The sequence below is a fragment of the Helianthus annuus genome, chromosome 7, assembly GCF_002127325.2.
Source record: "Helianthus annuus cultivar XRQ/B chromosome 7, HanXRQr2.0-SUNRISE, whole genome shotgun sequence".
Lineage (NCBI taxonomy): Eukaryota > Viridiplantae > Streptophyta > Magnoliopsida > Asterales > Asteraceae > Helianthus > Helianthus annuus.
In genome coordinates, this window is record NC_035439.2 from 116672024 (window position 1) to 116698291 (window position 26268).

At 38.7% G+C, this 26268-nt stretch overlaps 1 protein-coding gene across 1 annotated transcript; it reads right to left on the minus strand.

Moving 5' to 3' along the window:
• Positions 1–210: 210 nt before the first annotated feature.
• LOC110887583 (caldesmon-like) lies at positions 211–1551 on the minus strand. The gene is made up of 2 exons (XM_022135162.1): positions 830–1551; positions 211–502 (listed from the first exon to the last, which is right to left on the minus strand). Exons 1-2 carry the CDS (start codon positions 1549–1551, stop codon positions 211–213), a joined length of 1014 nt encoding a protein of 337 aa, XP_021990854.1.
• Positions 1552–26268: the final 24717 nt, after the last annotated feature.

A 26268-nucleotide genomic window follows, 5' to 3' on the forward strand; every position in this document is an offset into this window, starting at 1 on the left:
TTTACCTTTATCTTTCATTTGTTCATCTATCTCAGCTTGGCGTTTAGCCCTGAGTTCTTCAACTTGGATCTCTTCAAACTGTTGCTCAATTGATTTTCCAAGCATCTTTTCAACAACTTTGTTTAGCATATAGAACTCATGCTCTTTAAATGCTTTTTCAGCTTCAAGCTCTTTGTTTTTCAACTCGAAGTATTTGTTCTGTTCATCTCTTCAAGCTTTTTCTTCTTCAAGTTCAGCAACTCGCACTTTCAAGATATCAATTTCTGATTGATCAGTAACAATCTTCTTCAACAATTCTTTGTTATCAGTCTCCAGTCTCTTCATACGCATTTCAAGAATTTTCTCATGATCAGAGACTTTCTTGCACTCAACAGCTAACTTTTTGTTTTCATCCAACACATCATCCATCTTCTTTTCCAACTTCTTAACTTGTTCATCATTAGCAAAGCCAAAATCTCCAATATCTTCAAGAGTATCATGAGGAATATGAAGACCTTTGTGCCTAGAAGAACCAGGTGTTAGTTGAATTTGAGTGATTGGTGGTGTTTTAAAGATCTCTTGCGATGTAAGAAAGGTTTGTTGTTGTGGTGGTGAAAGATGTAGTGGTGAAAGATGTATTGGTGATGGTTGTCTGGGTGGTGTTGGTTGTCTTGGTGGTGAAGGTTGTTGTGGAGGTGTTGGTTGACGTGGAGGTGATTGTATTGGTGATTGGTGTGGTGTTGGCTCATGTGGTGGTGTTGATGGTTTCCTAGATTCTTTGGAAAGTTTCTTCTTTAAGATGATCTTTGGCTTTGAAATCTTTGGAGTAACTTTTCGGATCTTTGGAGACACAATTTTCTTTCTTGCCCCGACCTTCTTTCTACCACCTGAAGGAGGTGTTTGAGATTCAGAAACGTGTTGTGGAGATGGCACATATGGAGCATCTTCCTTCTCTTGCCTCTTTCTCTTTCTCAACAACTTCTCTTTCTCTGTCTCCGCTTGAATTCTTTTCAACCTTTCAGTTTCGTCAATCTCATCATCTGAAGAGCTCGAAGATCTTGTAGTGCTCTTATTAACATCATCACTTTCAATATCATCAATCACTTTCTCTTTCGGAGCTTCTACATTAACTGCTTGCTCAGCTTCTAAATCACCAAGATCCAACATCACTTCTTCAATACCAGCATAAGGATTTTCCTCAACATTCACAGTCGGTTCTTCAACTTCAGGCTCATCAACCAATAACGTCTTTGTCACTTTCTTTTGTTTCTTCGTTGGTTGTGATGATGACCCCTCACCCTCTTGAACTTTAGGAGTAACCTTTCTACTTCGCCTCCTCGGTTCTTTAACAAACCAATCATTACGAGTAGGTTTGAACTCTTCAAGAGTCTTCAGCTCCTCAGCATAAGCTGCTTCCTTCTTTTCTTCTTCGTTTCTCCAGTTTAGATGATCAACTAGATCAGGATCTACATAATTAGCATCTTTGATAAATCCGAAGAGTTCAACAACTATCTTTGGTTCTGGATGATTTGGATGGTATCTTGCAAGTTGCTTCAATGATTCGTTGCTCATGTGAGATTGCACTAATAAATCATCTTTCAAATCTCGTTCAATTTCAGGATAAGCATGATCGATCACTGTGACAACTCGACCTTTTGACTCGTATTTAATGCACGTTGACTTTGACCATTGACCTTGACTGTTTGACTTGCTTGACTTGTAATATGGATAATGTGCACTTGATGTAATATGAATGATATTGGTATGAACTTGTTTAGAAAACTTAGACTTAAACTGTAGAACCCATTAAGGATCCATATGTGTTTTGCCGTACAACACCCCGACGAATCAGATTATGATTCGCCAAGAACCATTCGACGAAACAGGTAACCTGTTTCGCCAAACCTGTTTCGCCGGCCCAATCAGTTTCGCCAAGGCCCAGTTCGGCCCAGTAGGGTGAAACGCGTATACACACGCACAGACCTATGTTCGATACTTTTTGGCAAAACAGAAACCCTAGAACTCCTGTGCGCAGACGGCAATTGTGTGTGTGTTCCCGAAACCCGCTAGCGGTTTACTCATCGTTCCCGCTACTCGGTTAGTTATCTATGTGTTCATGATTCCTTGATTCATGTTACATCTATGCTTGATTCCCTGGATTTCTCTATGCATATTGGGTATGCTTGATTTACAATCGGATGTGAGTACATGTACTAGATAATCTTTCTTCGTATGCATGACTAGTCGGTTACGTATTTCTATGCGAATTATGATGTTGATTTAGGAATACTATTAACTGATCGGATTGATATGATTACGTGATGGGTAGATCTAGAACTAACGATGTTCATGCCGGTTTAATGTCGTTAAACTTTGTTGATTATGATTTCTGGGTTACGATAATTGTACGTTTATCTGATGATAGTATGATGATTGTTCTTGAAGGTGTTCTAGGCGGCTGCTAGAATGATTAGGGTTTCCATGATTGATTGCATGATTTTCCGTAACTGACATGTTGACGTAACTGATACCTTAACGAATCTGAATGTTTGTCGAATCAGAATGTTGACGTAACTGAATGCTTGACGAATGTGAATGATTGACGAATGTGATTGTTTGGCGAATTAGAAGTCTTGGCGAAACAGAATTAGTTTCGCCAAGGATGATTGACGAATTTGAAAATGTGTTTCGCCAAAGGAGGTTTGACGAAACAGAATGTGTTTCGCCAACCCTGTGTTTCGCCAATTGATGTGTTTCGCCGAACTGGATAACCTGCACAGTAACCTGATGTAATTCTGATGAAATTCTGTTAAGTGTTCACTGAGTTAACTAACTGATGTTAAACGCTATGCATGACTGGTGTAATGTTGAATAGTGATGTGTACTACTTGATGATCATTGTTGATGCTTATACGTGAACTATATGAAATCAAACTGATTTGAATACGTGCATACTCTAGGACGTGATTGACTTTCTTTGAGCACATACTTAGCATACCGAGCAAACCCCAGGTGAGTTCACACAGCCAAGGCATGGGTTCCCGGGTGGGGAATGGGATTTGATAGATTGTTGTGCATACTCAGATGGTAGAACTTAACGAATACGAACCTACTAGACTAGTAACACTTATTGAACTGATCTTCGCACACCTGCCACGGGTTGGCCGCGATACTATGACATCTTCGCACACCTGCCTTTGGAAGGCCGCGAACTAAACTTACTAACCTTCGCACACCTGCCTGGGAGGCCGCGATACAAATAAACCTAGTCTAGAATAATTGGGATGAACATCCCCTAATATCTTCGCACACCTGCCTGGGAGGCCGCGATGGAAATATGATACATGATATAAACGAACGAACTTGCTATCACTCATACCATACTATTACTGAACTGTTATATGTGAACTCGCTCAACTAGTTGTTGACTCTCTGCTGCATGCCTTGCAGGACCTTAGGTACTTATGGAGCTTGCACTGGAGAAGCGGGTCGTTGTGGACAAGGATCGTGATTGTTACGATGAACTATTATGACATTTAAACTTATGGTTTACTTTGGGTTTCACATTATTATGCTTCCGCTATTGATACTATGTTTGGTTTGGAACATCAATTGTATTGAATGGGGTTTACGAACTATTTACTTATATTATGCTATGTTCAACATGATTGATGGCTTGATCCTGGTCAGTCACGCTCCCAAGCGGTGGTACTCCGCGTGTGGATTTTTGGGGGTGTGACAATCACCATCTGCACAAATCTTGGATAAGACCAAGTCCGACTCTGTGTTTTAATATTCTCAGCCATGTAGTGGAAAACAATGTGTGAAAAGTTATACTTCTTGTTCAGAACTAACGCAGTAACCATGTTCATCTGATAATCGCGCATCGTATCGTAACTTCCCTTCGTATGGCTAAGTGACATCAAAATACAATGAATAATGAACTTGTAGTGCTTCTGGAATTTTGACTTTATATAATTTCCAACATTCAATGCACCCTGGTAACCCATTCTGAGCATGCACCCTTTAATCATTCGTTCTGGAAATCTTGTTGGTGAATCTGCTTCGTCCGGAAAATTCACAACTTCACGAATAAGCGCCTCAGAAACAATAATCTCTTTCTTTTCATTATGCACTTTCACTTTTGACTTAATTACTTTGTTTGCCTCATCATACGTTGAATGCTTCCAAAATCGTTTGATATGAGACTTGTACACTGGACGTTGATCAGTTAAGGCCTTTTAAATAGGTTAACGACCCATGAACTCCAAGATACTGCTGAACTTTGACAGCTCTGTGTTTTTCTTCACATCCAAGTCACAACAGCTGTTGTTAAGAGGATCAAAAATCACACTTGAACCCTGCACATCAAAAACAACATACAATAATCAATCACTTAGAAATTTCAACAACAAACACTTTCAAATGAAATTACAAGCGAAATCACACTAAGCATGTTAGGAGCGAAATCACATAACATGCATCAGGAGCGAAATCAGATGAGATACATTGAGCGAAATCAGGTTAACTTTAATTTGGGGCGGAATCAGGTTTAACATTATGAGCGGAATCACTAATACATTCTAAAGCGAAATCAGAAATCATTCAGAAGCGAAATCAGAACATCCGCTTTGGAGCGGAATCACTCAAACATTATGAGCGAAATCATACAAACATCACTTTTGAGCGGAATCATGTCCAAACTTTCAAAACTCATCAAATCGTTAAATTGAACCCATTAACATGTTAATCTGAGAATTCCGACACTAGGGTATGTTTTTAATTTCACTTTTAACCCTGAACAAACACTAGATCTAAACTTAAACATCCTGTGACTCGACAAACATCAACTGTCATCAGATTTGTTACAATTAACACACACCAACATGATCAACACATCACAACTACAACCTATGATTGATTTCAGGTTCCAATTTAACAGATAAAACCCTAAAACTATGTTTCAGTTCATCGCATACGCCGATAGTTCAAGATAAGCATGATATCGGTCAAATTAGAACTCAAACTACCTTGCCCATGATTACACACTGAGAAAATAACAAGATCTGGTGAGAAACGGGCAGCAATTCGTTTAGAACACAAGGTTTTGGGGGTTTCGCTCGAATTCGCTGAGAGAAAATCTGTTTGAAGCGGAATAAGACAAGTGGTGTAGGAGCGAAATCAGCCACCCTTTTATATGTGGACTGATTTCGCTCTAAATGGTCAATATGACCTCTCGAGCGAAATCAACAATGAAAGCTACGAGCGAAATCAACATGAAGGCAGCCAGGAGCGAAATCTCTTTTAATATGCATTTATGAGCGAAATCAGAATTATTATTTTCAAAATTTCAACTTTTTAACAATTTCCAATTGTTCACCTACACACCCAGTTAACCAAGTCCAAGTTAATGACCTTGGTCAACTGTTTGGTCTACCAAGTCCAAATTAATGACCTTGGTTGACCGAATTATGAAGTATGCTGACGTTTTTATCTGAAAACAGTTCAAATGAATGAACTTTCGAACATTTTGAGCCTTCAAACACTTTTCAATCTGTCACACATGTACCAATCACAGTTTAGGTATCTCATGCTTTCCCAACCCTTCATCAAACAGACATGATCTGCACAAAGCTTTGATCGTCTGATTCCCAATGTCGGTTGTCGAAAATAAGATGAAAAATTTAAAATCTTTTTGGATTTTTTAACAGGATAAACTGAAATCTGTACACACAATCTTTTTGTGTGTGTTAGGGCGAGCAGACACAAGCACCGTTAAGCTTAATTTCATACTAACCCTTAAACAATTCACGTAGATTGCCGATATACTGATCCTCTTAAATTTTCACAAAACATTCAATCTGTCTGGGACACAGAATTAATGTTTTAAGACTTAAACCTCTACATGTGTCCCACCTCAGTATATACTCCCGAATCCAGATCCCAGTATTCAGTCTTACAGGTGAGTATACCTAGATGATATCTGTAATGGGGTGAAATGCGAGAGCTGTGAGAGCTCAGGTCGATACTACCGTATACGCAGAGAGATGACGGCTTAGACTTTACGGTGGGTTCCCTTTAAGGAATCTTTTTTACAACAGCACATGATTTGACATTTTGCAATGTTTAATCATTTTTTATGCTGAGGGGAGGCTTTACGAGTAAAGCATATGCGTAAAGTGTTATACGGGGACTAGGTCAGTATTTCCATACAGCAGAAGTCCCGGGATAATACCCTAGATATCACTAAGCATAAAGACCTAGTATCTCAGAATACGAAACCTTTCAAACAAGATTTCGGGGGTTACCCATATATCCTGGAGGTGTTCCCCACGTAAACGCAAGTAAATTTTAGGTTTATATCCCAAACTGATCTACTGATTTTGCAAAAACCTATCGACACATCTTTAGCGAGACTGTTTAATGCATTTTAGACGTTACATTTCTTTAGCGTACTGTGTCCGTCTAGCTGATGTACTATCATTTCCCCTATTCTACACAAACTCTTTTTGAAATTTTTCTAATGTTTTTAGATTTTCGTATTTTATCATGTTTTTGTATTTTTCTGCGAATTTCTCCCCCTAAAAAGAAAAACATATTTTTGTGTTCTCGTTTTTATCGAAAAGCAGAAAACAAACTATACAAACAAAATTGACAACACAACATGGTTCACGTCAGATCGCCGCCCAACTCGGCTTCACATTCTACTACCCTCCCAGATTGCAGATTTTTCATCCCGTTTAATTTCAAAAGATAATAAAATCTCTTTTTGTCAAAGGGTTTCATATAAAAATCAGCTTTCTGATCATCGGTGTGCAAGTGCTCAATCCGGATTAACTTTTTCTCGTGACAATCAAGGATAAAGTGGTGACGGATTTCAATATGTTTCGTTTTAGAATGGTGAACGGGTTTTTAGTAATGTTTTTGGCTGCTTCGTTGTCCACATAGATCGGAGTATCCAAGAACTGCAAACCGAAGTCGCGCATCTGCTGTTGGATCCTGCGAACAACAGCTGGAGGCTGAAACGTATTCAGCCTCGCACGTAGAGAGCGCTACTGCGGTTTGTTTCTTGCACTGCCAGGTGACGAGTCGAGTTCCGAAGAACTGACACCCAGCAGTGGTGGACTTTGCATTCTACTTGCAGCTTCCAAAGTCAGAATCAGCGAAACCTGATAAAGAAAAGTCACCCGATCGAGGATACCACAAGCCGATGCTTGGACAGCCTTTCAAATACCGTAAGATACGTTTTACAATGGTCAGGTGTGACTGCTTCGGATTCGACTGATATCTGGCACAGAGACATGTCGGGTACATGATGTCTGGACGGGAAGCCGTGAGATACATCAGAGATCCAATGATTGATTGGTACAATGTCTCGTCCATTTTCACTCCATTTTCATCTGGACAAATCCCGTGATTCTGTGAAAGGGGGGTTGATGCAGGACTGCATTCAGTCATGTCGAACTTGTCAAGCACGTCCTTCACGTATTTCGTTTAGTGAATGAAGATTCCATCGGGCATTTGCTCCACCTGCAGCCCGAGGAAGAACTTCATCTCCCCCACAGAACTCTTCTCAAACTTTTTCTTCATCACTTTCTCAAACTCTTTACACAGGTCGTCGTTGGTGGAACCGAAAATGATATCGTCAACATAAATTTGCACGATCAACAAATGTCCTGCCACTTCCTTTGTGAACAAAGTAATGTCTACTGTCCCTCTGATATTGGGAAAGCGTCTCGTACCAGGCTCTCGGGGCCTGGTGTAGTCCGTAAAGCGCTTTGTCCAGCAGATAGACTTTGTTTTTGTGCAGTGGATCCGTGAACCCCGGCGGTTGTCCCACATACACCTCTTCTTTGATTTTTCCGTAAAGGAAGGCAGATTTGACGTCCAGCTGGTACACTTTAAAGTCTTTCCATGACGCAAATGCCAGGAAGATCCGAATTGCCTCGAGTCGAGCAACAGGCGCGTAAACTTCATCGTAGTCAATGCCTTCTTGCTGACTAAAACCTTGTACCACCAGTCGTGCCTTGTTTCTCACCACGACACCTCTGTCATCCTGTTTGCACTTAAAACCCACTTTGTCTTTATCAATTTCTGATTCTGTGGCAGATCGACCAGTCTCCAGACACCCAGCTTTTCAAATTGTAACAACTCTTCTTGCATAGCATTTACCCAGCTATCCTCCGTCAACGCCTCTTTGTACGTCCTGGGCTCGATCTGCGAAATAAAACACTTTAATGAGAATTCTTCTTGAAAATGAGCAACAGAAGAATAGAAACATGTAAGAGCTCGGTTTATTTGGTCTCGGGTTTTGACACCACTTTGTAGGTCACCAATTATTTGCTCTGACGGATGGTAAGACAAAGTCCGAGGCATGAGAGTGTCAGGCACATTCACTTCCGATTGCAAGTTCGATATATCAACGATTTGATCAACGGTTTGATCCTCAGCTTCCATTGAAGTATCATTTGGTTCCTTGTCAAAGGTTGGAGCGGGTTCCACCTCTGAGTCGTCAGAATCGTCAAATGTTGGAGCTGGTTCCTCTGGTGGTTCGTGAGTTGTTCCACTCGGTCCTGCTTCATCATTGTGAGTACCCTCGGTGGGTGAAGGAACCACTAGCGGTCTAGGCACTTGCTCCTGTGACATATATTGCTGGTACTGGTACAGAACTGCTAGTTCCTCGTCACTCGGCTGAACCGGTAGTTGAAACGACTCCCAGAGCTTGTCGTAATCGAACATGAATCTTTGTCCGGGAAGTTGCGGTGATGGAGTGTGCTTCTGATAATCCACGTGCTGAACTTGAATCACTTTCCCCAGGCATGGTACGAACACCCTCTTCAGCGGGCTTGTGTAACCTACAAAGAAACCCTCGTTTGATTTAGCACCAAATTTTCCATTCTCATCAATAAACGTACACGGAGACCCAAATGGCTCCAGAAATTCAAGATTCGGCTTATATCGGTGCAGCAGCTCAAAGCATGTCTTTTTGTACTTTTTGACAGTGAGAACACGATTCAATGTGTAGCAGGCTGCAGATACTTCTTTGCTCCAGAAGAAGATTGGTAGTTTGGAATCGACCAACATTGGGTGAGCTGTCTCAATTAGGGTCTGGTTCTTTCGTTCAGCAACGCCATTCTGTTGTGGTGTGTACGGCACACTGAATTCATGAAGAATTCCCTTCTCATTGCAAAACTCATAGATTTTGTTGTTTTTGAATTCCGTTCCGTTATCACTACGAATTCTCCGGATTGGCAGCTTATACACCGTTTCCATCTTCTTGAACAACACCATCAATGACTCAAAAGTTTGATCTTTTCTTTCTAAGCACACAACCCACGAGAATCTTGTAAAGTCATCAGTCACCACCAAGCAGTACAGATCTCCGCTGATGCTCTTTACATTGACAGGCCCGAAGAGATCCATGTGTAATCTCTCAAGAGGTAACCTGATCGTATTAAGTATCTTCGGTGGGTGTGACTCCCAAGTCTACTTCCCCTTCTTACACGCTACACAATCATCATTCAAGTGAAGATTCTTTAGATTTACACCTTCTACCAAATCATTGTGTACTAAAAATTCATTTTACGGACATGAATGTGGCCCATCTTTCGATGCCACATAATTATTTCCTTTTCGGTTGCTTTTGATTTTGACACAAAACATTGTTTTTGATGAGTTGTTGGTGTTGCAACGCTCATGTCAAGAATATAAAGGTTGTAAACCCGCGGAGCGCGCAACAACACCATCTCATTAGGGATTTTAAACCCCGGTTTTAAAACCACACACTCATTCTTTGTGAAATGTACACTGAACGACTTATCACATATTTGCGAAATGCTAAGTAAATTATTTTCCATCTCCACGATATAGTTCACTTTGACAAATGAGATGACACCATTTGTCAACGTTCCCTGTCCAACAATTCTCCCGCCTTGATTTCCAGCGAAGCCCACATAACTTCCATTTATTGATTTGACATCGTAAAGAAGAGCTAGCGTCCCTGTCATATGTCTCGATGCACCACTATCCATGATCTACTTTGACAGAATAGACTTGGGCAGCCCCTGCAAACATCAAATCAACTTATTCAAACAATGATGCCCATGATTTCTTAACCTCAGAAACAGTACCAAACACTACATCGCACTTCTCATCTGTTTTAGGAAAGTTAAATGTGACATTTGGAACATCATTTTTCACAACTGGTTTGACTTTGTTGTTAATCGGGGGAAACTCAGCAAGAAATTTATCAATTTCAGTTTCAAACTCGACAACATCATCTTTTAAAACCTTTGTTTCATTTTTCAAAGCATTTTCCATCTTTTTGACCTCGGCAGATGGTTTCGACTTTGCAACCCATGATTGGTTCTCAAAAATTTTTTTTTTAGGATAAATTTTTGAAGTCTTGCGAGACTTGGAAGATTTGCCAACCTCGAAGGTCGATTTTGGCTTATCCTCAGACTTCAAAGATTCTCCTCTTTTTAGAATATGAATCGGAGAAACCATTGGTTTTTTACCTTTTGTATCAACCGATGATTTTGGTCGAGGTTTTTGAACAGTTGGTTTTTTTACAGTTTGCTTTTGAACAATTGGTTTTACAAAAACAGGTTTCTCAAACACTTTCTTGCACTGTTTAGCCATGTGCCCGATTTCATTCCAGCGATAACAGACTCTTTTGTCATACTCGACAAAAGTTGATGTGACTGTCTCCTCTTTCAACTTTTTCGCTGTATTGAAATCGTCCACGGCCTTTTGACTAAAGATATAGTCCTTTTCATCATCTACAGTTGGACCAGCGATAAAAATATCATTCATTTTCTCTTTCGGCTTAAACACCTGCTTAGCCGTCTTCTTCTCAAACCCGATCCCTTTGTTTTTAAAGTTGTTCTTCTTGTTATTACCCTTACCTTCCCATTCTTTCTTTCCCGAACTGGTAAGACGTGATGTAACAAAATATTTTTTTCGATTTTAAGAAAAATTCTTTGTTGTTAACCTCTTCAATGTTCATTTCTACCAACCTGAACGCTTTCTCAACATTCTCAATCTTCACGTTCTGAAGAGGATACTCGAAATCGGAGTAAAGTTTGTCTGTTCCAATCATAGTGTATGCCACCATAATCAGATCATCATTCGCACTCTTGTCCGATTTCGGTATGAACCGATCCAAGAAATTACCCTCATCTTCAGACTCAGAAACAGCTTTCTCAGATTGAGACTTCTTAGAGTTATCACTCTCCTCATCTAACACCTGATCGACAACGGTTTTGATAACCTGTGATTCGTTGTCGGTGTCGGATGCAGAGAATGTAACATCAATGCTTTCAGGCAAATCATCCTCAATCGATCTCAACTTGAGATTCAAAGCACCTTCCTCCCCATCTGGATATTTCTGGGTATAATGACTCCACATTGGGGGTGGAACGCTCTTAAAGACTGGTGCAGCATGTGGCTGTTGTGGGACAATTTGTTCCAGAACATAAGATGAAGCCACATAACTCATCAATTTTTTATCAATTCTCTCGTTTTCAATTTTAGCTAATTCAAGCTCTTTCTTTAGTAAAGCAATCGTGTCTAGATGAAAATTGACTTCAACTTGTTTATCAAAAAGTGTTGCTTTAGCCAATTTTGTTGCTTTGTCATTTTCAACACTTTCTTGTCGGATCATTTTAATTGACCTTGCAAGAGTATCATAAGCCTCTTTGACTTGTCCAAGGTCAAACTTAAGCATATCAACATGATGTTTCAATTCCTGATACTTAGTGTCTTTTTCAAGACACTCCATGCACGGTTGTAAACGCTTCTGGCATGGGGTCTCAGGGATTGAAACAACTTTCTCAACAACAACCTGTTCATCACACACAATGTTCATATCTTGTTTACCGACATTTTTCAAATCAGACTCAGACACTTTGACCTCCTGAATTCCAGATTCCTGATCTGACTCCTGTTTGACTGACACGGTACTGACAGACTCTGACTTCTCGAGTTCTGTGTCTACCTCTTTTAGCTTTCCCATGAGAGCTTTGTTAGCGATGTCTTTCAACTTCTCTCCAGTTATCTCTTGTGTCACGTCTATCATTTCCTCGCCAACTTCTTTCTTTTCTTCGTATCTTGGACGCGATCCAGTCGTCGGTGCTTCGAAATAACCTGCAAAAGATTCACACACATTAGGAGGCACTATTGATTTCATAGATCTCGCCAATATCTCCTGTTCTGACCGGAAATAGTAAACTTCTGCAATGAGTTCTTCAATGTCATCCACATTCTCAATATGAGCATCCTCAACAACCATTTCTGGCTCATTCACCATCTCCGGTACCTCAAAAATTTCTGCCATCATAGCTTGCCCATCGTTTCCCAGAATGTATTTATCCCAGGTAAAACCTTCGGCTACTTTTTCGTCATCTTGATTCACGATAAGAGCCTTCTCCGGTTTGTTTTCGATCTGCGGTCTCTGAACAGCAGGTTGTTGGTTAGGTCGATGATAGATCGCCTGCCTGTAATAATTGTTGGTGAACAGGTTTTGATGGTTGTTCACTTCACGGTTAGGGCATTCTCTCTTGAAATGACCACGTTCCTTACACTTGAAACAGGTAACTTTAGATTTGTCGAACCCTAGTTTCTGATCAGGGCCTGAGAGACTGTTTCTACCTGTGATCTCCATAAAACGTTGTGCCCTTCTAACCAAACTTGCCATACACCATTTTATATCAATCAATTCAAGCTCCTCAGGGTCGATTTGGTCGTAATCTTCTTTTGTCATATCCGGATTACCAATCTTCCCCGCCACTAAACCTTCATACGCCTCTAAAACGGAAGCCAGTAAAGCAATGTGTTGCTTCGCGGCTGTTTCAGTAATCTCATTTCCATTCTTAATATTCACCGCGATGTTACACTGCACCCTAGAAACGTAAGCCTGATTGTTGGAACTTGTAGAACTTTGAGGTGAAGGCTGCTCTTGAGCTTTGAAGTTTGGATCATAGTTCGCAAACGGTGAGGACTTGCTTGATTGTGGAGTGTTAGTAGAAGCACTTGAATTTGTATCAGCACTAAAACCCGTCTGTATCTTTGGACTTTGATTTTTTGCAACAGGAGTGCTTCCTTTGTAGTAAAGAGATACGTCTTGCTGTATATTTGTTGAATTCATCTTCCTGATCTTCAACAATTCCAATTCATGAGCTTCTATCTTTTCAATGAATGCACTGAGATTCAAATTCACAAAATCCGAGTTGTTTTTCAGCATCATTAAGTACGTGCCCCATTCATCATAAGGTAATGCGTCGGACAACTTGTCGATCCATTCCTCATCAGTCTTTTTAATCTCCAACCTTCTCATTTCTACCACAAGATGACAATAACATTCAATCAACTGCTTTGTCATTTCACCCTTCATCCCAGTAAAGATGTCGAACTCTTTCTTGATTAGGGCTTTCTTGCTTTTGATCATAGAAACACTGCCTTGGAACTTCAACTTTAATGCTTGCCACATCGATTGTGAGTCGTCATCATGTTGTAGCAACACAAGAATATCTTCTTTTATGGCCTGTTGGAGAATACTAACCATCTTCTTCTCCGCCATAAAATCATTATGTTCAGTCTCAGTCAAACTTCCAATGCTTTTCGGTAATCCCACTCCATCAACAGGTGGAACATATTTTCTCTTTATCTTCATCCAACACTCAAAATGGTTGGCTTGAACCCAATTCTTGAAACGACCTGACCATCCGGCATACTCATCCAAGTTCATAAGCTTTGGCGGTTTCTGCATTGTTCCTAGTTCATTCTCCATGTTGACATTTTGAACTATGCTTGCCGGATTTTGTGTTGCCGTCATGCCGCTACCCGCAAAAAGATTGTAAAAATCTTGATTTACCATTTTAGGTGACAAATTCCGAATAAATTTTTTAACTTTTTGATCAAACAGGTTACTTTATACTGAAAACTTTCTACACTGACTGAATTCCCAACACGATATCACGAACGAAACGGACTAAAACTCTCAAACCATGATATTTCACTTAAACAATATTATGAGCGAAATCAGATTGTTGTCCCTTGAGCGAAATCAGATGGTAACCACTCGAGCGAAATCAGAAAGTATTTTCGAGCGAAATCAGGATGTGATTTTGAGCGAAATCAGAATCTGAACTCTTTGGAGCGAAATCAACAGGTGATTTCGAGCGAAATCACCTTTGGAGCGAAATCAGGGAGATCACTTTGGAGCGAAACCTCAAAACAAGAGCGAAATCTATGATTTTTGGAGCGAAATCAACCTAATACACCCTCGAGCGAAATCAGGTCTTGAGCCATTTTTGGTCACTTTTAATCTGATTTTTGTGCTAAAACTCTCAAGGGTTTGTTAATTGTCAATTTTACACAATATGTCAAAAGTTCAGTCCATTTTGTCTGTGGCAATGTCCAGAAATTCAAAAAATGTAGTAAAATAGCTTTGATTCTGGTATTCTAGCTCATAACTGGCTCTGATACCAATTGTAGGACCGTTATTGACAGTCAAGTGAGTCAATCAGAGCTAGATACTACTGTTTATGCAGCAGAAATACACAAAAAACATGAATCAAAGTAGAAATTGAGTAGAAACAGAAGCAGATCACTTTAAACTGGTTTTCTCATTAATCTTTCAAAGAAAATTTGAGCAGCAGTTCGGCTACACAGTAGACATGAAGTTACAAATGAGAAAACACAAAACACTATTTATAGGGGCCTGATTTCGCTCCAAATGACATCGTGTCATTTCGGGCGAAATCAGAAGGATGTGATTTCGCTCCAAATGACACAATGTCATTTGGGGCGAAATTAGAACATTTCAACACAACTTTTACATAACAGCCCCTACACTTTACATAATTAACATTACAGACCCCTAGACCCTATGCAAGGTAGACCAAGACTAAGACATAGGCTTTAGACATTCGTGCACTAAAAGGGTTTATAGACAAAATTCAAAACATGGTGTTATCATTAGTTGAAGAACGAGTTAAAAGGTTGGAAGATAATGTCAACTTTATGAGAGAGAAATCTGGAGAACGTAAGGGATGTTCGTATAAGGAGTTCATGGCGTGTAAACCGCCGATTTACAACGGGGAGGTTAACCCGATAATATGCGAAAGATGGCTAAGTGACGTCGAAGGGGTGTTTGAAAGGACCCACTGTGACATAAGTGATTTTGTTGCTTACGAAACGGGTCAGTTGAGGGGTCAAGCCAAGGATTGGTGGGACAATAAAAAGAAAGAGATAGGAGCCGAAGCGGCAAGGGTCATGACATGGGACGAGTTTAAGGTGTCATTCCTTAAACATCATAGTCCCAAGGCAGTCATCAACAGGATTAAGGAGGAGTTCATCCAGTTAAGACAAAGGGGTGAAACAATTGATAAAATCACGGGCATTTTTATGGATAAGCTGAGATTCTGAGATGATTAGTGACTACCGAAGAGCAGAAGATATACTACTATTACAACATGTTGAGTGCTGAATACCGGGAGTTTATGACTCCCTCAAAGTATAAAAACCTCACGGAAATTATCAACACCGCCCGGAAGCGGGAAATCGAGTTGAAGAAACAAATCAGTTTGTTACAAATGCTATCAGCCCGGTCACAAAAGGTCCGAATGCCCGAACTTAGTTGGAAAGAAAGTGTCACGGCCCTAGCCCCAGTTTGACCCGGTCAAGAGCCGCGGACCAGGAACCCCGTGGTATTTAATTTAGGCGACAGCGGAAGTCTTTAATACAGGATCTTTTAAAAAAAATTCCCGTTTATTTTATTACATAATTTAGGGATAAAACCCTGTAATTTACAATAAAGTGATTTCACTGGGAAATCTTTATTTTACAAAACATGTTCATTTATTTATTTATATTGAGCCACTTCCTTAAGCTTGTAGTGCTTCATGGCACTTTTCCTGGATCACAATAGATCACCTGAAACATGTTTGAAAAAGGTTTTGTCAGCGGGGAAATACTGAGTGAATCATTCTCTTTATCTAAAACGATACTTTTCGTTATAATTGTGACACCCCGGAAATATAAAACTTTATATTAAAATTATAAAGTTTAAATAAACAAGAATATTATTTAACTAGGAAATTATAACCTAGCTAACTACAAGTCTAGAACTAACTTGAAATAGGGTTAAAATGACCAAACTACATGTTGAACAAAAGTGGAGGGGCCTATGTTGTTAAAATTGAAACTACATTACTATTTTTAATAAAAACAGAACCAAACACCCCATTTTGGGAGGTCTGGTCGTACAGAAGCAAGGCAGGGGCGATTCCCCACTCCAAAAACCCTAACATCCACAAAACAACCAAATTGAAGGTCCAAATCTGATCAAAAACAGAAATCGAGCATAGATTATTAATCCTCATCACAAGGGGATTACAAGGTATGTAAAATTTGATGAAAACTCTCAACTTGAAATTCTCACAAATTCGGGAAATATGAAATTTAGGGTTTGCATGTTTGTTTTATGATGGATTAAGAACAATATAGTGTCTAGGGACAAACCCTAGACAAATATGAGTTTAAATCATGTGTAATTTAGCAAAATCCATGAACACCCTTGTTGGTGATTAGTGGGTTATGTAGAAATTGATAAACACTAGGAAATTGGGTATTGTTCTAGTGTAACTTGACAATTATGAAGTGATTTCAGAATTATAGAAGCTAACAATTATGTAAAATGATTGATTGATGTGAAATTAGGGCTAAGTGATGAACTAGAGACTTGATATTTAATCATGTAAAATCTGCCCATAAAGTGTTTGTGAAAACGCCTCAAAGAAGGCTTAAAACTGAAATTTGAAGTTTAAACGCATAATTATGATGTTTCGGTGTATTATGCGACAAATGGTTTAAAAAGAGTTCTAAACATGTTTATGATTGAACTCTATAGGGAAGGACGCCAGAGCATCAAGTGGGCAGACAAAAACAAGTGGCGATTTGCGTTTGAAGGGCTTACTTTGAAGGTATGTAACTTGACCCGTTACATTAAGCGAATTGTTGTTAGATTCATGTATAGTCACATTGTAGGATAGATATTGTGTTGATTGTGGCAACCATGATCATTACTTGAATTAATAGTCTTAGAGTGACAAGGAACCGTTTGGTAGTCATCATATTGGAGGATTCCACAAGATGAGCCAACGGGTCGATTTGTAGAGTAAATTGTTGTGTTAGTGTTTTAATGAGCTAGTAATGGCGATAACAATCATAAGAGCATTAAGCCATGAGATTGGTAAAGAAATGCGAGTGATGATAAGCCCCGGATGTTGGGTATAAGATGCCATAGGCTCACTAGTTAAACGGTGACAAATTGAGTGAAATTAGAACGAGTCAAGTAATTGCATAAGTGACTTTTAGTTGTTCAGCCCGTAAGTTAAATTTTCGGTATGATAATTGTACTAGTCATGTTGGTAATGAATTTACAGACGTATAGGAAAAAGAATCACTTAAAACGGACAACCGAGCGGAAAGTTATGGTCATTTTAGTCCAAAATCTGAATTTTCCAGAACTGGCAGCAAATGCAGGTCATAGAACTGAACCTGCTGGAAAATCGTTCCTCCCGCGCCACGCGGCAAGATTTTTCAGTTGTTCCGCGACACGCGACAACTGCCGCGATACGTGACAGATGGAATGGAACCTGCCGCGACACGCGGCAGGATACTTTTCTAAAATTTTATTTTATTTTCATATTTCGATGTCGGAACTTGATTGTATGTACTAGATAAATGTCAAGACTAATGTTTTTCAATGGTTTTGACCCTAGGTGACAATGGGATATTACGGATGGCGGTCAAGCTAGATGATGAAGAACCGAACACTCACTTTTGAGCTTCCGCGTTATATTAACTTTGATAACCAACGTTTTGGAATGTAAACTCTTGTTAAACTACTTATGAACAATCTGAATTAGTCAGTAATGGACAAATGTTTAGTTTGCTTTTGAACTTATTATGGAAATTATGTTTTAATTAGACACCTTTTGTTCAAATCGTATCAATTTTTATTGAATTCAAGTAATAATTAGACGGGTGTTACAATAATTTACAGTATTAAGAGCGATTACAATGTTTCTACATGTCAACCATATACCCACAGTATTTGTCACTCGACCACCCATTGGCTATCTCGTTGTCCAATGGTGTCTGTGACTATGGTCATATGACCCCTTGGCTATCTCGTTGTCCAATGGTGATGGATTAACAAGTAATGTATACAAAACCTGAAACATGTTTGAAAAAAGTTTTGTCAGCGGGGAAATACTGAGTGAATCATTCTTTTTATCTAAAATGATACTTTTCGTTATAATTTACAGTATTAAGAGCGATTACAATGTTTCTACATGTCAACCATATACCCACGGTATTTGTCACTCGACCACCCATTGGCTATCTCGTTGTCCAACGGTGTCTGTGACTATGGTCATATCACCCCTTGGCTATCTCGTTGTCCAATGGTGATGGATTAACAAGTAATGGTGATGGTATAGGTTCTGGGTCGAACTGAGGAAAGAAAGTATACGGGTTATTAAGAAGGTTTTGAAACTGCCAGTCGTTAGTCCACCACTCGTCCATTTCTCCTAGAGGCTGGGTGTGGATTAGAGGGTCTGGAATAGCTGGTTCCAAATTCATTGGAAGTTGGGTTTCAGCAGGATAAGGGTAGAGATTGTTGGTGATAGGTCTAATGATATCACAGCTTGCCAGTAGATGATCTAATTCCTCCTGAAATGGAAATTCTTCAGTTTGCTTAGAACTTTCCCCGATTTATATTCCCGGTTGCCTAGAATTTTCCCCGATTTCTATTTCTGCTGGCCTAGAACTTTCTCCGATCTTGATCCTTTTTCCTTTATCCATCGGATTTTCTATTTTGGGAATTTTCCTAGTTGCTGGTTTCCTCCTGCGTACTTTCCTCCATCCTATATATCTTCTTCTTTTCTTACGCTTTGATTTCTCCGGAGGTGGAGCTTGAAATTCCATAGGTTCCTCCACATCAGCAATGTAACCAGTAAAGTCGTTGGAAACTTCTATTGGTACAGGATAAAGATTGAGATTCTGAAGGGCTTCAGATAACTCATTCATGCTGTTTAGCATATATGCAAAAGGCACACAAAATGCTAAGTTAAAATTTTATAACAAAATTTTACAAATAAACATTTAAGTTTTATTGCATACCGTGTGATTAATTTAATACAAAGGACAACTGAAAATCAAAACATACTAGGGTTTATTGTAACTTATTTATTTACTGGGTAACTTTTCTTTAGAACTTCTGGCTTGCAGGTAATATAGGTGCTAATACTGGTTCAGCGTACTGATAGTTTTTTTTAAAGGTTAGTATTTACTGCTACCGTGGCTAACATATAAAGATCTGCCCATTTTTCATCTAATTTGTCTTCCCATGGTGGATTTTTTCCTATTTTCTGGGTTTCCTGATTAAATCTCACTTCCTTTGGTTGTGTTTTCTTTCCTTTCTCCTGACTTTTCCTAATAATCAAACTTCTTTTACTGGGAGAAAGTGGCTTCAACTTTTGTCATTTCACCCTTCATCCCAGTAAAGATGTCGAACTCTTTCTTGATTAGGGCTTTCTTGCTTTTGATCATAGAAACACTGCCTTGGAACTTCAACTTTAATGCTTGCCACATCGATTGTGAGTCGTCATCATGTTGTAGCAACACAAGAATATCTTCTTTTATGGCCTGTTGGAGAATACTAACCATCTTCTTCTCCGCCTTAAAATCATTATGTTCAGTCTCAGTCAAACTTCCAATGCTTTTCGGTAATCCCACTCCATCAACAGGTGGAACATATTCTCTCTATCTTCATCCAACACTCAAAATGGTTGGCTTGAACCCAATTCTTGAAACGACCTGACCATCCGGCATACTCATCCAAGTTCATAAGCTTTGGCGGTTTCTGCATTTGTAGGACCGGTTTTGACGCTGTTCGATTGCGAAACGAACGTTTCACGTGCGGAATCCGTGAACGTGCGTGACCGAACTACTAACGTGATTCCATTGAGAAATATGACAATTCCGGTACACGAATCACGATTACAACGACTTTCTCTCTCTAGACTTTCTCTCTCTAAACTTGGATCTCCAAAAGTACAAATGTGGAAGAAAGTCTTTCAAGAGTTCTTCACTTCACTAACTTCTAAACTTATGTCATCAACAACCTATTTATAGGCCTTGGAATTAATGAGACTTCTCATTAATTACCAAAACGCCACCTTGATATTTCTAACTAATTGTGACATTATGCGCTTGATTTCTTCCGGCTTTTCACTACGACTCGAATTGACGAAGGCGATAGACAATAAATGCATCAACAAACTCCCCCTTGGATATTGCCGTAGTCAATCCATAGTGAAACTCGTAGTGGCTTGTCTTTCTCTCTCTCTTAAGTCTTCTTGCTTGAACAGAATCCCGGTGGATCTGTCTTCAGCTTCCGTTGATTTCTTCAGACTCTTCATGCTCCCCCTTTCGTCAAGCTTCCGTGCTTTTGGGATCGACGCCTGGCTTTCCGTATCAACAAATCAGAAACCTGCATATCTCAACCTCTCTATTACAAATCAATAAAGTTGTGATTCAACTTAATGAATCAACTAAACATTTGAGACTTTTCATATTTAAAAACTTTTCAAAATTTGAAACATTCCAATTTCTAATTCAAATTAATGAATTATCTTAAACATTTCAAACCATTAACCAACCTGTCTGTTCATCATGTTTATCCTTTGAGATTTTGAAAATCAGCTCTCCAACATTAGTTGTCGAAAATCTTTTTGAATTTTTGAAAATAAGAAACATAAATGCAAAGACAGAAATTAAATGCAGAAATGAAATATGTACAAACATATTTTTGTGAGTTTGTGTAAGAGGATCATATCAAATTTTGAGACACATCACAAGCACCGTTAAGCTTTTAGACATTTTAAGTTCTAAACGATTCACGTTGATTGACGATATAGTTGTCCTCTTAAATTTTCATACAACTTTCAATCTATTCAGGATACTATTTAAGTGTTTTATGAACTTAGATCGATTCATGTGTCCCACCTCTTGAATATACTCCCGTATCCAGAATCCCAATATTCAGTCTTACAGGCAAGAATACTACAATGATATCTGTACATAAATTAGGGGTTAAATGCGAGAACTGAGGGATCTCAGGTCAGAACTTCCGTTCAGCAGAGAGATATCAGCTTCGACTTAGCAGTGTGTCCCCTTTAGAGGATCTTTTCAGCTACAACAGATGATTATCAATTTTATTGTCTAATCAGCTGAGGGCTTTATGCTATGTTTCAAGCATTTTGCGGAAAGTATTAGCCAAGGACTAGGTCAGAACTACCGTTCAGCAGAAATCCCGGAATAATACCCTAGACATCATAGAGTATAAACACCTAGTATATCAGAATACGAGACCTTTCAAACGAGATTTCAGGGGTTACCTATATATCCAAGTAGTGTTCCCCACGAATTTCACAAGTTTGAAATTTTAGGTTTATATCCCAAATAAATCTACTAAATGTACAAAAACCTATCGTCACATCATCAGTGAGACCGTTTATTACATTTGACATTACATTTCTTTAGCGTGCTGTGATAGTCCACTGATTTACAATCATTTCCTCTTTTTCACAACAAAAATCATTTTTAAATTTTTCAATGTTTTTGACTTTTTCAAATTTTCTAATTTTTAAAAATTTTTCTCCCCCTAAAATCAAAATATGTTTCAATTTTGATTTTCTGGGAAAATTTGACGCCGTTCGATTGCGAAACGAACGTTTCACGTGCGGAATCCGTGAACGTACGTGACCGAACACACAATAACGTACTACTAACGAGAATCTATTGAAAGATGTGACAGTTTCGGCACAAGATTCACGTTTACAACACTTTCTCTCTCTAGACTTTCTCTCTCTAGAAGTCTTCCTCCAAATCTTCTAAAAGTTATGACATAATCTCCTATTTATAGGCCTTGGAATTAATGAGACTTCTCATTAATTACCAAAACGCCACCTTGTTATTTCTAACTAATTGTGACATTATGTGCTTGATTTCTTCCGGCTTTTCACTACGACTCGAATTGACGAAGGCGATAGACAATAAATGCATCAACAAACTCCCCCTTGGATATTGCCGCAGTCAATCCATAGTGAAACTCGTAGCAACTTGTATTTCTCTCTCTCTTGAGTTCCTCTTGCTTGAACAGAATCCCGGTGGATCTGTCTTCAGCTTCCGTTGCTCTCTTTCTTCAGAATCTTCAGGCTCCCCCTTTAGTCAAGCTTCCGTGCTTTTGGGATCGACACCTGGCTTTCCGTATCAACAGATCAGAAACCTGCACATCTCAACCTCTCTATTACAAACCAATAAAGTTGTGATTCAACTTAATGAATCAACTAAACATTTGAGACTTTTCACATTTAAACTGTTCAAAATTTGAAATATTCCAAATTCTGATTCAAATTAATGAATCATCTTAAACATTTCAAACCATTTAACCAACCTGTCTGTTCATCATGTTTAGCCTTTGAGATTTTGAATGTCAGCTTTTCAACATCAGTTGTCGAAAATCTTTTTGGATTTTTGAAAATAAGAAACATAAATGCAATAACAGAAATTAAATGCAGAAATGAAATATGTACAAACATATTTTTGTGAGTTTGTGTAAGAGGATCATATCAGTTTTTTTAGACACATCACACGCACCGTTAAGCTTTTAGACATTTTAAGTTCTAAACGATTCACGTTGATTGATGATATAGTTGACCTCTTAAATTTTCATACAATTTTCAATCTATTCAGGATACTATTTAAGTGTTTTATGAACTTAGCTCGATTCATGTGTCCCACCTCTTGAATATACTCCCGTATCCAGATTCATCGCCGACATGTGGCTCCTATGTTTCCGAAGAAACAGATTCATCGCCACCAAATGTTACCTTCTTCTTTATCTCCTCTTTTGTCCTCAGATTTGCATCTGACGAATTCGGTTTACTTGACTTTGTTGTCGAGTGAATCGATTCATCAGCACTCTTATTCGATCTGTCGGGTGAACCCGAGGACAAAATCTTCTCCAGATATTCTCTGGCTTTCTTCCTCTTCTTCCTCAGTCTGTCTTTCTGCCCTTGTGAAAGCTTCACTTTCTGTTTTTGAACTTTCTGTTCTTTGACTTTTTGTTCTGAAACTTTCAGTTCCTTGGGCTTTTCTTTGACTTTGACTGACTTTATCACCCTTTTCTGAGATATAGCCCTCGATCTTTCATTTGATCTCATTGGGCACTCTCTGGCAATGTGACCTTTGATTTGACAATTATAGCATCTTCTCGTCTCATAATTGCAGCTTTGGCAGTTAACAGCAATGTGTCCTTGATAACCACATCGGTAACACACTCTGTTATCGTACCATGTACCACTTTCACACCAAATGCTCAGATCATAACATTGTTTGGCTTGGTGATACTCCTTCATCCTCTTGATTGCTGGATTTGACTTTTGAGCACTGTGGTCTGACCTGCACCACTTATTACCAACAATTTTTGAGTTTTCGTTATTAAATTTTTGTGATTTTTGATTGCGATTGGATGATTGATCTCATGAGCTTTTATTTTTGTTTTGAACATTTTTCGACTTTTTAACAATTTGTTTTTGTTCAACAATCTTCTTAACAGGTTTTTGCTTTGAGCATTCACCTATTTCAGTAGATTGCAAAACAGTATTTTTGAATTTTTCTTTTAATTCTAAAAACAATTTTTGTTTTTCAATTTTTTCATTTTCATCATCAGATTTCTCATCACAATCTTCAACTTTGACATTGTCAAAGTTTGTGACATCGTCACTTATTGGAATTTCATTGATCGGGTTCTGGACACACATAAGGTGCAGAAGTCACAAAACCTTTCAATTTATTTTCTAACTCAGCAATTTTATGCCGATCTTTTTCAACTTCTTTTTCAAGCTGAATGATTTTAGCAAGATAAGAATTTATTGCAATCTGTTTTTCAAGATTATTTTTACCAAAGATATCTTTCTCATCTTCTAAAATCTTTATTTGACTTTGAAAATCTTTCTCAATTTTTAATTTTTCAATTTCTGAATTTTTTATTTGAATTTTCAAAACATTTTCTGAATTTTTAAGATTTTTGTTTTCTAATGTCAAACTCTCTAAATCCCTCAAGAGTTTGGCATTTTTGAACTTCAGATTTTCACAGTCTAAGCACTTCTCTGTCATATTTACAGTTTCAGCTTTCTTCTCCACCTTGATAGCTGAAATTTCTTTAACCTGCTCCTCTACCTCTTGAACATTTTCCTCAGATTTGAATTTTGATTCATCAGCTGCTTCTGCATTACTAATCTTTTGTAATTCAAGTTCTCGCTCTTTAATTTTCTCGATAAACAAACTCAAATTCAAGTTTAAGTATATCTTCTTCAAATCTGACAAATACGTTCTCCACCCATCACCCGGTAAAACATTTCCTAACTTGTTAACCCCTTCCTCATTGGTCTTGGTTATCTTCAATCTCGCCATCTCCCAATACAACTCGACATATCTTTTGATCAACTCTTCAATTGATTCTCCATTGATACCTGAAAAATTGTTGAACTTATTCAGTGCAATATACATTTCAGAATCCATCTTCGGTATCAAAAGATTCACAATGACGAATTCTCGATCAATAAAGAAATTCGGACAAACAAAAGACTATTCGATTGAAGATTAAAGATTAGGCAACAACAAATCGAGTGAGAATTCTCTCGAGCGAGAATCCTATTCTTGACAAACACCTTGGATTTCCTGCAAACAAACAAGTAAACGATTAAATCAAAACTGATTGAATTCGTAACAGTGTGTTGATGAACTCAATCTAAGACTCGTTGTCGAAGATTCGTGAAAACGTTCCAATGAATGCACACTTTTAATTCAAATGCCCCCCAATTCTTTATAAACTAATAATGTTTTTTTTTTATTTTTGTTTTGTTTGTTTGTTTTTTTTTAAAAAAACGTAATGATGTGACTAACAAACAAAACACACAAATCATTATAGAATTGGTTTTATAAAAACAACTTGGGCCTTGTTTATAATTTTCTGATTGGACAGAATACACACTTTTAATGGGCGGTGATGTTGGGCCGATTTTAATGCAAATGGGCGGTGCAATTAATTGGATCTCCTGTTTTGTGGCTGGTGCACTAAATCAACAACATGGGCTTGTGGGCTGTGCAAGGGGCTGGGATTGGACCGATTTGAACTAATGGGCGGCACAAAACAACAAATCAACAACAACAAATGGGCGATGATTTAAAGGGTAGTGATTGGCCGTTAAAATTTGTTGTGGGCGGTGAATAAAAATAACTGGGACTGGGCCTTCAATTTAATGTGGGACGGTGCAATCAAATGGCTGCGATTGGGCCACAAAAAGCAGTGGGTCGGTGTACCTTGGGCGGTGTAACAAAAAATTGTTTAATTTGGGCGGTGCAAGTAATCAACAAACATGCATTGGGCCTCGCATGTTTAATGGGGGCGGCAATTATCAATGGACGGCATGAATCGATGATTGGGCCTAACTTGATATGTAATAATCAGACAATCAACTTGAACTTTTTATGTTGCCGACAACCTGTCTTGTAAGTTCAGAGAATCACATGTAGAAGATGACAAAAGAGTGAACCTTATTTGATCAACATTTGGAGCGGACCACAATATGTCACATAAGCGGACCAATTAAGCACATGGAGCGAACCTTATATATTGAACTATGAGCGGACCAAGTGTGATAATTTTTGAGCGAACCTGTTTGATTTGGAGCGGATCTACTTGATACACAATAAGCGGACCTGAATTGTGACCAAATGAGCGAACCTGTCTGATCGTATGACGCGAATTCGACCCGAAAAACCCCGATTTCTCCTAAACGACTTGGAGTTTCAATCTGAAACTTGGTAGGGTTGTAATTCAAAGTTGTTCGCACAATATATCAAAAATTCAGACGAATCGGACCGTGAAATCACGTTCAATTTGACGAATTTCTGTAAAAACCATGAGAAATAGGTAGAAGATGAAGAAATTGATGAAATCGGATCTGAATCGGCTCTGAAATCGCTGAAATCTGGTACGAAAACGATGTGTTTGATCTTGCAATCGAGCTCCTAGCTCTGATACCAATTGTAGGACCGGTTTTGATGCCGTTCGATTGCGTAACGAACGTTTCACGTGCGGAATCCGTGAACGTACGTGACCGAACACACAATAACGTACTACTAACGAGA

What these genes read in the sequence shown, in the direction of transcription:
- LOC110887583 (XM_022135162.1), bottom strand. Translation starts at nt 1,551, where the DNA reads ATGAGCAACGAATCATTGAAGCAACTTGCAAGATACCATCCAAATCAT. An exon ending in GGGGCAAGAAAGAAAATTGT is followed by an intron (nt 503 to 829) that starts GTCTCCAAAGAT and finishes TGGTTCTTCTAG; the next exon opens with GCACAAAGGTCTTCATATTC.